The 16118-nt window shown below is 36.3% G+C and overlaps 1 protein-coding gene across 2 annotated transcripts in view; it reads right to left on the bottom strand.

Moving 5' to 3' along the window:
* Positions 1–3504: 3504 nt before the first annotated feature.
* The window catches only part of PIAS1 (protein inhibitor of activated STAT 1), a 125510-nt gene continuing 112896 nt past the window's right edge, over positions 3505–16118 (bottom strand). For both annotated transcript variants that reach the window (XM_058541933.1, XM_058541931.1), the window contains exons 9-14: positions 14797–14957; positions 12966–13096; positions 12065–12245; positions 8348–8490; positions 6439–6476; positions 3505–5813 (exon numbers count right to left, since the gene is read on the bottom strand). In XM_058541933.1, coding sequence (XP_058397916.1) covers positions 5520–5813; positions 6439–6476; positions 8348–8490; positions 12065–12245; positions 12966–13096; positions 14797–14957 — 948 coding nt within the window. In that variant the 3' untranslated portion in view covers positions 3505–5519. The remainder of the gene's footprint in view (positions 5814–6438; positions 6477–8347; positions 8491–12064; positions 12246–12965; positions 13097–14796; positions 14958–16118) is intronic.

Genomic DNA, 16118 nt, shown 5'->3' with positions numbered 1-16118 from the left:
CAGTCCTGCTGAGAGCTCTTCCAGCTCAGGTGGCTTTTTAAGTGAGTTACGTAGCCAAGAAGTGCCAGGCTGGTGCTGCCTGCATGCTCATCAAATTTGTGGATCCATTGGTAGTGGTAGCACAGCCCTAAAAGGGGGCTGCCAGGGCATAGCTCTAAGTATCGAGGTTTTCATCTTTATATGTATCAAAATTGGGCTCTCTGGGCTGTAGCTTTGTCTAATGGTGCCTTAGTGGCTAAAGCAAAAGAAAACCAAATTAAGAGGAGGAGGTGTGTCTTTTGGGAGGTTATCCAAGACACAAACCTAAGGGCCAGGCATAGGGGAAACTGCAGAGGACAAAACAGTCATGGTCTTAGTGCAACTATCTCACGATGCCGCGTGGCTTCTGACCAAACTGAGGTCCTGAGAAAGGAGACTCATTTTCTCAACAGCGTAATCGCCCATGGGAGTGAGTAGGAATTCCTAGACGCTGTAGAGGATGGTTTTGTGGGGGGCAGGCAGTAAACAGCCCAAACACCAAGTGGGTGAAGTGATGGGGAGCGTAGGTTCACACAGTGCAGGGGCAGATCCCAGTTTTGTGGGGTCTGAGTCTTATGACTTGGCAGCCTTGTTTAAGAATACAAAAATAGAAATATAGAATTGCTAGGGCTGCTCTCAGGACCCTGGAAGAGGCCAGACCAAGTGAGGGGCCCTGGAGCTTGAACTTCATTACCTGCATGGTAAATTGACCTGAGGGCTGGTTAGGTGCTGGCACCCCACAGAGAACTGCTATATTTCACTTTCAGGCAAAGCTCAAGGGTCCTAGCTCCACATCTCTCTTTAACCCATCATGGACGTTAGGACGCAAGTCCTGCACAGCCAATCTGGAATACCAATGATTAGACAGTAGATATCTAGGATTTAGATGGCACAGGAAAAGGAAGTTCTGGGTTATAATAATTGAGGGTACTTTCCCTCAAAGCTTTTTTTGTGTTTGTCACTGAGTGGTCCCAGTATGGTTTTAGAGCAAGTTTTATTAATCTCATTTGCCTAACAGGAACCTGAAGTATAGCTTGCCAAAAACACCTAAATGGCGTGGAGTGGCCATTAGAACCTGGGGCTCATCTCCGCTGACTCGGTGTTCCTAATTAAGGGTGTTCAGTGGCTAGGATTCTAAGATCCTATGATGTGTTCTGATTTAAACCTCTACCCCAGGGAAGGCTTTTGCACTATCCCATATCTGAGTTTCATGCTCATTCCTGAAATTCCAGTTAGTTTACCTAGCACCTAGTATTGTTTACAAAAAACACCACAGTGCTCTGAGCACTCAAACTGGAGATTATTAAACAGATTTAAAACTAAACAGATGCTGTGGTTCATTACAAAGCTAGCCATATTTCAATAAGAAAGGGGAATGATGGCTGTATACTCATTACTTACCTCAAAGCATGTTGCGAGAGAATTAGTTACTTGTCATGCTTTGAAATCTCTGGATGAAAGGTGCTTTGGAAGCACAAAGCATTAGCACTTTTCTCATAGGGATTGTCCCCCTGTATACCGAGCAGTATATTTTACAGAAGACAAATTAACTGAAGGCTTTTCTTTTATTACATCTAAAGAGCTCTACATAAACAGGTAACATTCAATAGGTAAACAATTTTTTTTTTCCAATGCATGTAATAAATATTTTCACTTGGAACTTTTATACAAACTGACATTGGTCTACTATACATTTTTAAAAGCCATTTTACTGGTTTGGCATGCGGTATGGAAATTCTAAGAGAGAAAGTTTTAAGGCAATGAATCACAGATTTAAGTTCATGGAATTTATGGTAACTTTTATATCTGTTTATATACATTTTCCCCTTTGTTAATTAAACAATTAACAGCAGCACACTCTGGGACCACCAGCTAGTCTCCCTCCCTCTTTCTGAAATCTAAGCTTTGTGATTTTTTTAATTGAAAAACAGAATTCAACATGTATTGGTAAAACAAAATTCTTACTAAAATAATTTCAAATGTGCTTTAAAGTCTTGAAGATCTTGAAGTGTCTTATGCATTTAAAATTGGAATTGTTTAAAAAACAATGTTCTTTCCACAATTAGTAATTTAAAATTGGGATATATTTTCATTCAGTTTCAGACATTTGACTCAAAGGAAAATCTGCCAAGAAATCACATTTTTCAGAAGCTTAAGTGAATCTTTTCTAAGTCAGTAATAATACAGAATTGTGATAATGTCTAAATTAATAGAAGTAGAAAAATTTTAATGCTCAAAATAAATTAGTCAACCAAGTGTGGTATGGTTAAGGTTCAGATTGTTTTAAAAAGATGTGTCCAATAATGCCCACAAAATAATTAAAAGCCACTTCAACCTTGCTAGTCAAATAGCTATTTTATCAAAGATGTGTGTGCGTAATATATATATATACACACACACGCACATATACATACAGTACTGTACAGAAACACAAACATATGCACACCTATTATGAAAGACCAAGGCAAGGAGGATGGTGGCAACTTGCCTAAAGATTCTGAGAAACACTATTTGTCCACAGACAGCATGTCAATGTTGGCATGGGTGGGAGAGTGAGGGTGGGCTAAGGAAAAAAGAGATGAAATGACTATGCGTGCTTTTTTTAACTTAGAAGATAAAGATGCAGTGCATGACTCTTACTAATAATTACTACAGATCATGAAAGTTTGATAGACTAACGCAACACTGTGGAACGTCAACAACTGAAGGAAACAAACTCCTTAGAGTGGAATGAACTAAAATAAAAAGACAACCGAACAGTTAGTTTCTCTTGTGGAGACATGACCAAAGCCACTAGACATTTATTTCTCCCTATTACCTGTTCTTCCCTTAGGATGGTATAGAGCAGGACACTGAGGGAAATTAACCCTCTCCAAAACTTGGCTGAAGAAAGTAGAGGGATGGGTTTTCAACTGGATCATTCAAAGAGTTTGTAATTCAGCATCATACACAAAGTTATTGATCAGAATTTTGAGGCCACTAACAACGACAGAAAAAAAAGAGAAAACTATTCATTTTGTCTTAGGTATCTGAATTAATAGAAATGTCTCCTATTACAATGTGAAATAAGAAGCAACTCCCCACAATTTAAGTAATTTCTATCCCAATCTGAATTTAGGCACACATTATGATACTATTAAATATTAGCCTAAGTTAATATGGCAATGAGAGTTCTTAAAGTGTTTATTCAGCATAATACCAGATTCATTTAAAAACTCAACTATTGGGCCGGCCCCGTGGCTTAGTGGTTAAGTGAGTGCGCTCCACTGCTGGCGACCCGGGTTTGGATCCCGGGCTCGCACCGACGCGCTGCTTCTCCGGCCATGCTGAGGCCACGTCCCACATACAGCAACTAGAAGGATGTGCAGCTATGACACACAACTATCTACTGGGGCTTTGGGGGGAAAAAATAAATAAATAAAATCTTTAAAAAAAAAAAAAAAAAAAAAAAACAAAAAAAAAAAAAAAAAAAAAAAAAAAAAAAACTCAACTATTTCCTGTTTTAACCGACAATGAATCTTTTTTTTTTTATTGCAAATTGTTTAGTGACTATAACTCAGCCATGTATGTGTGGAATACACATGCGTAGGGGAAGACTATGTAACTCACTTGTCACTCACACACACTTGTCTATAAATACATATATACACACACACATATACATATCAACACCAACTTGTTTTTCAAAATTCAAGTCAACAATTTAGTGGCACAGAGATGCTGTAAAAATAGATATTATTTTTAGATGCCACACAGTCATGTGAACCATTAATTTTATCATACAACTGAAGATACAGCCATCTTGAATTCTACCTGGATTAAAGTAGGTCATTTTGTTACCACTGCAAGGTTTAAAACGACAATTTTATACACAAAGGTGGTCCTTCATCAACTCTGAGAACAATAAGTTGTGATATAAAAATTCAGTCTGGAAAACTGGTAATCATTATGCCTTCTTTATCTTTTCTGTTAAACCTGCTAAACCTCTCAATCAGCTAAAAAATATTTTCCGCACCTTCAGTTATTACCTGAAGAATGTAATACCTTCTCTGATGAGGATTTTGGAACACAAGTAGAGCCACTTTTCCTTCCCTCCAACCCTCACTCATCTCCTGAAAAACAGTTTTCAATATATTTACATGTTCCATTATTAACAAGAATAGATCAGACTGATCCATGAAGTCTAAAAAAACATTGATTTTCCTATGTCATGCTTGTCTTTAAAAGGTGAAGAGAAAAATAAAATAAACAAGATAGCCAGGCTATGAAAATAAGTACACTCAGAACCAGAGAGTAAAAATGACTAAGGATCAAGCCCATTTTGAATTTCAACCGTTTATCAGATAGTGGATTTCTATGGATTGACATGTGTGGTGCAATGTATTTTCTGAAAAGAATTTACTTTTAGAATAATTGACTTGCTTTCTTTTTTGAGGTTATGTAACCTTACCTCTGTCAGCTGCACAAGACACCCAACAGGGCTTTCTAAGCTATTTTTACTTCCTACTTTGGTATGAAGATCTTACATGAAAACTTGTTACCCTGTGGCCAAAAAAGCAGGTGTTCACAGACTTGGTTTTAATACATAATACTGGCAATCCAAATTTAGAAGGAAGAACTAGACTAAAGTGTATTATTCACAGGTCTGCTAAGTCTACTCATTACCCAGACAGCTTTATTCCAATCTCTAAAACATATTCTCAGGGGATATCTAGCAAAAAGGAGAGAATATGTGATGGAGAACATGCAGTTGGGATAGTCAATAAAGATGCTCATATGCGAGTTCAAGACCTTCAAAGCACTTTGAAAGAAGCAGGCAACTGATTTATGAACTGAATGCAAACTCGGGAGGAGAAGAAACAGTAACGACAGAAAAAGACACACAGATACACACACTGAACACACACCCCCACGAATTATGTCCTGAAAATACAGAGGGAATGCAGTGGGGCAGATGAGATTTATAACTTAAGGCTGGATAAAATATGCACACACACAAACAGAATCCAAGTCTGTCATTTTTAGAAAATAGAAATTAAAACTATCTCCCCCAGCCCCCTCCCACAACAAAGAAAAGCCCACAATTTAAAACTTCATACATGCAATTCCTTTTCTGCTATTGCAAATAAAATAATGCCATTGAAGTAAAATAAAACCAAAACCAGAGACAAATGATGAAAAAAATCTTCAGAATCCAGAAAAAATGAACTGAAGGTGGTTTGTGGGTACTTGTTTTTTTTCTTTTTTTCTTTTCTTTCCTTTTTTTTGTTTTTTACAAGTGTTTTATCAGACAGGCAGTCTTAAATTTATATACAAAAGTAAAACTGAAAATATAGTTTTGTTCTCTGTACATTTCTTTTAATTTTTTCCCTAAAAAAAGGAAAAAAACACACTTGTGTACTTTTCTAAACAGAATAAGGTAAAACATAGCACAAAGTTCTCTTCTTTCTGCCAAGTTCATTTAATCTAGAGTGGGGATGGGAGCGGCAGGGGCAAAGGAATCAGTCCAACGAGATAATGTCCGGTATGATGCCAAAGATGGAGGCCGTGTCTGTGCTGCTCCTATTTGCGACAGGGTGGCTGTGGCTCTCCCTTAGGCTGTTGGAGGATACGAGGCTGCTATTACTGCCACTACTGCTTCCATTGGTGGTTGGCAGAGAAGTACTGCCTCCTGCACTTAACTGATCAAGAAACATCTGTGAGGAGGTATACGGAAAAAACCGAGACGAGTGTAAGAGGTCTTGATCATCTGAAACTGCTGCTGCAGCTGCCGCAAGAAGGGAGGTGTTATAATGCTAGAGAGGGAGACAAAAGACAGAACAAAATGCTCATTATACTTAGACATCAGGAAACTTTCTTCTTGGCAGAACAAAGTCCTAAATTTAATATATTCTGAGTATCTGGTGTTTCTGAAATATTTAATAAAACATTTTGCAAAATCAAATGGCCTTATGTAATGCTCACATCACTGATCTTGAGAGACATTTTGGTATCTGAAACTCGGGAAGAAAGGCAAAATAAAATTTTTATTGTTTTTTGTTTCAATTTTTATTGCAATTGGAAAAATTCTATTTCCAAAGAGGTAATATGCTCAGAAGCAGCAGGAAAGAGGACAGTCCACCCTCTTTCTCTTATGGAGATATTTGGTCAAGAAATTTATCAGTCAATATGACTCACTGCCCTATTTCCTTATAAAACAGTACTGGAAACCAACAAATAGATACTGTTCTTACTATACACTCAGGCACAGCTGAAACAAAGGGATTTTTATTTAAATTCTTAAAACCTTAACAATAATGGGGATGGCTACAGTATTCTGAATTTTTTAAGGAAATTTATTTTCTCTTGACTACATATTATACTTTTAAATATTTTAATGTACAATTAAAATAACAGTAATTTTTCTTTCACACAACCTACCTGATTGTCTCCTGATAAGAAAGGAAAGAAATCTAATCCTGTGGGAGAAAAAATTATTTTAGTTCTGAAAATAAACAAAAAAAAAACAGAGAGAAAACCCTCCCACATACCCCAATACTTCAAAAACAAATAAAAGTCTTAAATGCTAATTCTAAATTCATTTAGAATTTATTTAAACATGAAGAGTTGAGCTGAATGTTTCACATCCCTCCCATCTGTAGACCACCAAAACTGAAGTCCTGGCATTAGCGATGATTTGTCCTCCCTGTGACTCCATTTGTGGGACCTGGCCACTGCTGCCCTGCGGATCTAACAATGATCCCTTAAACTGACACAGCACTTTTCACCAAATGCTCTCACTGACTCCTCTTAAGTAACCTTTCAATCTACTCTAATTTACTTCTCACAAGTACCTCATGAGGTTTGTAATTATTTTTGGCCTCATTTTGTGGATGAAAAAGTTTGAAGCTGAAAGAAGTTAAAAGCAAGTTTAAGTACAGATTTTCTTTTTCTTTCTCAAATTTGCTCACTTGTCACTCTCTGTACCGGGTTCTGAGAGACTCTTCAGTGACATGAGAGGGGGAGAGATCTGAGGGGGTGTCTGACTGCTGGGGTAGAAGGACCAACTCTGATCCCCGGCTGCCATGGAGTCATTGCAAACCAGCCCTTCCAATTCACATTCTTGTTCATATCACCCCACATGTAATGTGATGAAGAGCTGGTAAACCAATGTGAATAAAATGCCTCATTGTGACATCTACACTTGGGGAACAGTAAAACAAGCAGATGCAGACAAAAATATGACAACAACACAAATACTCTGGGGATCCATCCACTGTCTACAGTAGAACAGATTATAACATGGGGACCTGCAAAATGTACAGCACTTTGTTTCTCCATAGTGAGACTTGGCAGTGGGCTAAGTAAGAAAGAGCGCTGCATTGTCCAATAGAGTAGCCACTAACCACACAATGTAGTTTACTAAGATTAAGTAAAATAAAAAATTCAGTTCTTCAGTCACACTAGCCACATTTCAAATGCTTAATCACCATAGGTGGCTAGTGGCTACTGTACTGGCTGGTAGAGATTACATTTCCCTCACTGCGGAAAGTTCTATTGGACAGAGCTGAAATAAGGTTTTCATAACAATCACTAACAATCTACCCAACTATCTCAGCTCCCAAGAATCCTTGCCAGTGGCCATGGATTTTTCTGTAGGGGAGGGGTAGAGTGAAACTTCACTTTATGTTTTTATATTAAATTTTCTACAATAAGCATATATGGACTTTTGTAATAAAAAAGAAAAATGTTCTTAGATTATATGGCTAATACACAAATTACTAAATTACAGAAATATATGAGAACAACTAATAATTCTTGATAATGTAAATGACTATTATGAACTCAAAATACATTGTACAAATGAGTATACTGACATTTCAAACTACTTTTAAAAAGAAGAATCAGATTCACTGAAACAAAAACTAAAACTTTCTAATGTCTCACTTGAGCATTGCCTGAAAGATAATACAACATAGTTACCCACCATGCCTGCTGCATTATAACTGGATTCAGGGAACAAAAAATAATTTTCATAAATATAAGAACTGAAAGCAACATATTGGAAGTCATCCAAAAATAACTAGGCTACTTTGAAGCTCACAAATCCTAAAGATCATCGCACTAGTTTTACCACTGGTAGGAAAACACTGGCTATTGATGAAGATTCAAACAAGGAACTGGATCCATATTTATTTATGACCACAGTACATATTTCTCCCAGTTCCCTAGATCCAAGCCCCTGTTTTCCCAATCTTTCAATTCCTCCTTAGACTCACCCAGAAAACGACTATATAGATTAAAGATATTCATAATGCTATCTGACAATACAGAAGAACCAGTGACTCACCTTGTAAGTCATAAGGCATGGGTGTCATGTGGAAAGGATGCCTGTAGTCTTGGATGAGGGATGTGTTAATGTAGCTTGTGTCTACAGCAGGGAGGCTTGGGGTGCGGGACACTGGTGATGCTTGATGTGGAAGACTTAATATGCTAGAAGAAGGAAAGGTTTGCATAATTTTCATTTGTCAATTGAACTTGTAAGTTTAACAAACAAAAGGGTTGCATTTCATAATGAGTCCTAGCTTTTGTGCTAGAAATAAAAGACAGGAAAGCAATATATAATTTAGACGACCATAATTATTAGGAAATAATTTGTATACTTAATAGCATTTTGCAGAGGCTACAACAGGGAGAAATGGTTGGATACAATGGTATCCAACATTCCTAAGTTACATGCTCTCTTTGGAACATCATCATTTACACTCTCAGAATGCAGGGAGAAGGCATGGCTGAGCCACTTCTATGGGATATGAGTGAAAGGTATCTTCAGCAGACAACATTCTGAAACCTTTTAAAAATAAGCACTGGAGTGTTGGCTAGTAAAAAGCATAGGTAAGTGCTTGCAAAGAAAGCACATATAGACAAGACTGGGAGAATGGAGCAAAGTGAGCAGTGAGGAGTTCACAGCTGGCCCCCAGACTATAAGCTTTATGACAACAAAAACTAGGTACTGTTTTTCTTGGTACATGCAATGCCCTGCACAGTCACATAGTCATTAGCACACTGTCTGCATAAAAGGCCTGCTGAATGAACGAAGGCAGCAAGACAAGGAGAAGACATGCTTCAAAATGAACAGGTGGTAGAGAGTTTTTAAAGGGAGAATAGTGTAACTGGAAAAAGAAAAAAAAACCAAAAAGAGTGATTCTGGAGGAACAGAGTGAAATGTTTAAGTAGCTGAGTAGTCGAATCTTTTTTTCTTTACCAAAAATTAAGGAAACAGCAAAAAGGAGGGCGAAAGGAAAAAGACAAGGAAGAATTGAAATGATTTTGAAAAGAAAAAGAAAATTCTAATAGTCCTGAGTGCAAACAAAAGGTCATATGCTATCCCAACCATACAAGAGGCGAATAGGCATATTAAGTTATAGAAAATAGAGAAAAGAAGGTATAAAGAGGCTGTCTTTTGTTTTTAAAACTTTATGTAAAGTACTTGGAATGTGGAGACGCAATTTCAAAGGTACAGAATATTTCAGAAGATGCCAAGGTTGGATTTCCAGGAATAGAGTTCTAGTTATGACCATCTACCACATTTTTATGAATGGGATATGAAGTGTAAAATACACTCTCGTCAGCCTCAAAAATATGTTTCGTCTAATGGAAACTTAATTAAACCCCTTACATCTATAAAAAGTACCATTTTCCATTAGCTCTCTCCTCTGACAATGCCTAAGGGATTACAAGAGAGAAGAAAGCAGTTGAAATCCTAGTCTTTGAAAACATCTGGGTATACCAAACAGCAAAGGAAATTTCTGGATGAATACTAAACACTCAGTGGCTGAAGACAGCAAAATGTTTTACATTTACTGACATTTGCCTCTTTTTAATGCTGGGTTGGCTCCTTTTCTTTCAATTTTGTGATAATATTCTGAAATGCATTTCCACCTTTCCACTGCACAGTAAAAAATATAATATGCTGGGTTTAGGTTTCTATTTATTGGATAGTCATTATTGTAAAATGGCCACTAGTATTGAATATGGCGTTATCCTTCTAAAAATGTCATAAACTTTCAGGTTGCTTGTTTCTATCTGAAAATAGAGAGAGAAAGGTCTGGCATTTGAAAATACTATATCTGGGTTTAATTAGTCACTGGGAAGCTCAGGAAGCAGTTAATGCATCTAATGTAATTTTCCAAACACAATAAACACAGCTCTTTTTGAAGAAACAGCAATGTAAATATCCAAAGAAGAAGATTTCCAAACTCTCAAAAAAGTTGCCTTTACGGAAAAATCCATAGTCAGTAAAATTATTGCACAGTTTACATATATATATGACTATTAATATTCTAAAAAGTAGAACATATATAATGATGCATTTAATCCATACAGTATTTGTATACCCAAAGATTTATGAAATATCTTTTAATGTTGCAATTATGGCATTTAAAGAAATAATATGATAATATGTGTTTGGTAATACTATGGTTTGATGTTAAATATATCTTGGAATGGAAATTCTATAGAAATTTGCTCTAACTACATCAGCTTCCGATAATTTGACTTTTCTTTTTCTCCCACTCAGATTTATTATAAAATAAGTTGGTCTAATAATAAGGATAAGCTTGTTGGGTAACAGCCATCAAGGTAGCCTTTCATCAGAGGTAAATGTTTATAAAGTAGGATTTAAAGTAAAATTAGTGTTTAAATATTCACTTTGTTTAGAATAATGATACTGCTTTGAATGTCTTTATTTCTGTCTGTGTGTATGCTGAGATAAGCTACTCCAGAGTGAAAATATCAACTTGTGTAAGATGTTTGATTGTATTACAAAGATTCCTGAAACAAAGTCTCCTCACGAGTGAGCAGCTACATTTATCACGATTGTGTTCTTTACTGTCGCAACTTTATCTTTCAAGTAGCCACAAATATATTCAAATAGAAGATCTTTTTATCGCATGAAACAATATCAAACCTGAAAATGATCTGACTCCATGTACGGAAATGCTTGCTCTTGGTCTGGTGTTAACTTCCCCTCTTGCACCTTGAAATCTGTAACCATGCCTTCTGTGGACTTCCCTTCTCTCACTTTCATTCTTTCCCCAGGCACTACTGTTTGTTGGAACGAGATTTTTTTAATAGCCCCTACTCAGTTACCACAGGCCACATAATTCTCCTGGTTCTAAAAAGGGGCACCTCTATTTCAAGAGTTACTTCGAGTGTGCTCCAATCGGGCCTCAGCAAAACAGGAAGTCTTTTTGCTGAGAATCCCCAACATCTCTCGTGAGACTAACAATAATAGTCTGTTTAGGAGGACAGCTAGAGTTAGCTACTTGTTTTACCATCCTCTACAAAATGTTAAACTCTTTAAGGTTATAGACTATACTTATTTCATTATCACCATGTTTAGCACAGGGTGTTTTACATAAAGTAGATAACAGTGTTTCATGAACTGAACTGAAGCATAACGAAGATACATTATTATTGATATGAGACTAATGGGAAACAGGGGAAATGAGTCTATAAAATAGAAAGCACTGTGTACTGTAACTTCAGTCTTAGACTTCTTTTCACTGCCAGCCTTACACATAGTGAGGCAGGTTTAAAGCATCCATCTGGTCTTCTTCTGCTTTCCTCTTGAAACACTCAGACTAATTTCATAGCATACATTTTCCAGTTTGAGTAAATGTCCTAAATCCTATGAGTGGTATTAAGATCACCTGGGAACTTAAAAATACAAACTTTCTCTATTCCTATTCCTGAATCAGATGTGCGGGGATAGAGGAGCAATGTGTGTTTTAATAAGCCCTCTGGGTGATTCTGATGTATACCAAAGTTTGAGAACCACTGTACTAGAATCATCTTTTGGTATGATGAATACTGTATCCAAGTGACCCCTTTAATGCATTATCCCAACCCCTCAAGAAATATCACACACCTGGGAAAAATTCACCCTATTCTTTGATTGCTAAGTTTTTTACTACCATGCATAATCATTATATGTGCCAGATCTTTTAATTCTATTTGCAAAATTAACTTTCGCAAACTTTTTTTTTAAGACCTTAGCACTTACCCTTTATTATTTAGTGGTGATGTGGGAGATAGAGAAGGACAGGTCCTCTTGGCAGATGGCTCTTCCTCCTCTTCATCAGATGAACTGTCTATGGTTAGGTCTATCACCTCTACTTTCTTATTTTTATTTGAGGACTGGTGGTGAGAAGCCACCTGATGCTCCAATGTGGAGCTCAAGCATCCTGTGGGGGATGATTAAAAACACAAGGCAAAAAAGACCTATGACACCTCTTTTTTTTTCTCAGTGTGTCTACGGATTAATTTATCAGTTATAGTTTAGAGCTACAATATTGCTGGTGTCACAGAGCAGAAAACCAACAGCGGCTCTGTTCCTCTAAGCATAAAACTACTATTTATTATTGGTTGTTAAAGGATTCTTTTGAAAAACAATTCTGAATTAGGACAAACAATCAAAATGTATGTCCACTTCAGAATAAAAGAAGTTTGAGGACAAAGACTATCTATTACATATGTTTACCTGTACAGTACCTGATATACTTAAGGAATGCTATGGTAACACTGTTAAAAAGTTATAGCCTCCTTCCAGCAAAAACACACTAAAAGCCAGGGAAAAAATGTAAATGAAAAAGGAACGTTCACTAATCTGTACCAAATCTGCTAAAAATTTTAAAGGATACCATTTCAAAAGCATGACTTTACAAATGACTTATTAGATTATGTTACTTTGAAATCTATACCACAAAATTTTAAAAGCTGGCAAAAAAGTGAATTTAAAAGAAGTTTTACTACTTCTGAACATTTAATCAATAATTTAGTAAGAGTTACTGAGCTATCCATAAACTGCTGAATGTTTTTTAAAAATTTATGCATTTTAATATTGAAAACCAAGGTTTTACAACAGCAGGGAGATTGCCCCACTCTTTTGGAAAACTAACACTCACCATCAACTCCATTGTAAGAGGCAGAAACTTCCTGCACCTCCTTTTTTGATCTCATAGGTGCCCAAGAGCCATCCTCCTTAAACTGTATTTCATCACAATCTGTACAGTACTTTAGGATTTCCATAAACAAGCTACAAAAAACAATTTGTCCTTTGAATGTCACACTCTAAATGAAGACAGATTAGAATTATTACCGGTCAAAAAACATTCAGACCCTCTATGTTTTGCACAAGTATAAATGAGGAGGAAGAAAGTGGAATAGACAGTTATATTTGCTCTCAAATTCTAGGGCTAAATAAGAAAAATGTTACCTAAATTATGGTACTTTTATGCAAGGATATATTATGTAACTATGAAAAATGAGGTTTCCAAAGATTTTTAATAATACGGGAAAATAGTCACAAAAAGTGGGAAGAGGCCAAGAAAAGAAAACACTATATTTTAAAAATAAAATTCCACGTGCGAGTGGTATATAAATAGCAGTTAACTCTGAGTGGTGACATTATGGATATTTACTTTTCTTCTTTATACTTTTTTTTTACACACTACAAATTTCCTACAATAAGCATATCTTATTTGATAAACTGAAGCAATATAAAAATAGGTACTAAATGTTAAGTCTCCTTGATAAATATGCAGATATTTAAAAATGAGATTTGCAAAAATATGTGTAAAATTAATGGTCAAATTCTTAGGTTATAATGTTAAATGAAACCAGAGGATTAAAAATAATAATACTGCACAATCACAATTATGTGAAAACAAAAATCAGAAAATAACACACCACAAAAGTCTTTATTTTCCTGTGTTTTCCAATTTTTCTTTAAGTGAGTATGTGTAGATGGCTTTTATATTGAGAGAAAAATTCCAATTGATTGGGATATCCAAAGCTACATAATATACACAGCTGGTAAAATATTATTATTCAATTCAGATTTAGTGATCACTGTCATCTCTGAAAAATTAAGCATAAAACATTGAAGTTACATGTTTCCTTTTTTTCCCATGAGTGATCTGACATCTTTCAAGCTCTGGGTTACACTCGTATTGCTAAATGTATTCCACTCTTGACATTACACGCTCAGAATCCTATGTTTTCTCAAGTACTATAGGTAAGTTGCCTCAGTGTTTTGCTAGAGAGTACAGGAAATATTAAGATCTTTATTTTCACAATTTATCTTTGTTCAGTTGCAAAAAGCAGGCTAGAGAATAGAGGAAAATTTAGAGGAACATGCCAAGATCAAACGCAGGAGTGTTCAAAAAATAATTGATTGTTGTGATGCTGTAGGTGGACAAGAAAAAGAAAAGTATTTCAGAGGACATAGAAAAACAAAGTAAGCTGCTATTCAGTGTGTTGATCAGTTTTAGGAGCCCTTATAGTGGGGAATAGGTATGACGGACCATGACTGAAGCAACAGAAAATCTCCCAAAACAAGCCCAATTTTTGGTGAGCTTAAGTTAAGCAGTTTCACAATTCCTTCATTCTTCCTCTAATATGGTCTGTATGTCTAGGGATAGATGGATTCATGCTAGGAAAAGGTGTATGCATATCCTGCTTAGAATCTCTGGTGCTTTAAATGGGAAATGTCAGGAGACACTGACAGTCAAGAATGCATTTCCAAAACAAGAGGACAGGAAGTTAGAAAGGAAAAATGTTCACAGTGTTAATTACCTATTTTGAAAAATTACTGATTTCTAGAATCATGAAAATTCTAAAAATATATAACCAGAAAACACCACCAGTAGAATTTTTATCCCAAACCTGATGGATAAGAAACTCAGATAATAGATGGTCATTCCAAGGTACAAGGAAAAAGTTTAAGCGACATACCCATCAATAATAAGGTGTTCATATGGAGCCTTCTTATCACAGACAGGACAAACCCAGGTTGGTTTTTTCTCATTCATTTGAATATACAGAGTTGCATCAAAACATTGCAGATGAGAACATGTAAGGGCCCGACATGGAATTGTCAGCCGCATTTTACCAAGCTTTAAAAGAGGGAGACAAAAGTAAATATTAGATAGTAAATATTAGATAGTTACTCAAAATTTAAGTTTTGATAAAAATTTCCTGAAACACAACATGTCTGTGTTCTAATTTAAAGCATACTGTGTTTACTTTTCATCAATACGGAAGAACATTAAATAAAATTTCTGTAAAAAGTTATAGTATTTCTTTGGATATTAAACACAGTGACTATGAAAAGCCTATAGCAAGGATTATTTACTCCCAAGCCATAGCTCACAGATCGGCTTTTGAGGGAAAAGACCATGAACCCCTTGAAATTATATGCAAAATTGTAAGCGTGTGCATCTTTCTGGAGAGAATGCTTTCACCAAATTCTTAGAGTAGTCCCTGATCCAAAAAAGTTAAGAACTACTTTACTTGGAATTTGGGAAAGGAAAAAAGAATGTCTGACTAAATACTGCAGGATACCGATACAATGACATTTACTATCAACCTGATCTCTGAATGAGAGTAGTTCACAGGTCAAAATGAAATGAATGGCAAGCATTCCCCACGAAGTTTGGCATAATTGCCAAACGACAGGTCTGAGAAGGAAGCCAGGTGTGTTTGCCCTCTGTATTTCTTCCCTCACTGGGCACCATCACAGGCAATTCAGCAAATACTCCTGGACCTGTAGCATCTCCAGCATGTTATGAGACTTTCTCTTCCAGCCCTGCTAATGTTGCTTAAGTTGACATAGGTTGAGTCTGTCCTTTGGACAATAAAATCTGCTTCATCTGGTCCCTGAACTGCTAGCTTTGGCACAAGGCAGAGAAGCTGCCCAGAGACCTGCCATAGCATGACCTCCTTCCCTGGAGGACACCTCACACGGCACAGCTGGATTACTGCTGTGGGGTGCCCAGAGGCCACAACGGCCAGAGTATAGGAGTTATCTACTTTCAATAACCACATTATTTGCTAAATACCAGGAAAAGATTTTCCACATATTTGCAAGCTTGAAAAATATAAATGCTTTAAAAGGATATGAGTTGAATGAGGAAAAGATTCTTGGAAGAATTTCAGGGAAATGTGCAATTTCCTAGTCTACCAAGGAAATTAACTGTCATTTGGGGCCCTAAATTATTGTTCTGGTATCAATGATTTACTGTGCCTCTAGGAAAGGCACTTAACCTTTCCAGGCA

The sequence above is a fragment of the Diceros bicornis genome, chromosome 5, assembly GCF_020826845.1.
Source record: "Diceros bicornis minor isolate mBicDic1 chromosome 5, mDicBic1.mat.cur, whole genome shotgun sequence".
NCBI classification, from domain to species: Eukaryota; Metazoa; Chordata; class Mammalia; order Perissodactyla; family Rhinocerotidae; genus Diceros; species Diceros bicornis.
The sequence above is the reverse complement of the archived record's forward strand: the minus strand, read 5'-3'. Positions and strand labels throughout refer to the sequence as shown.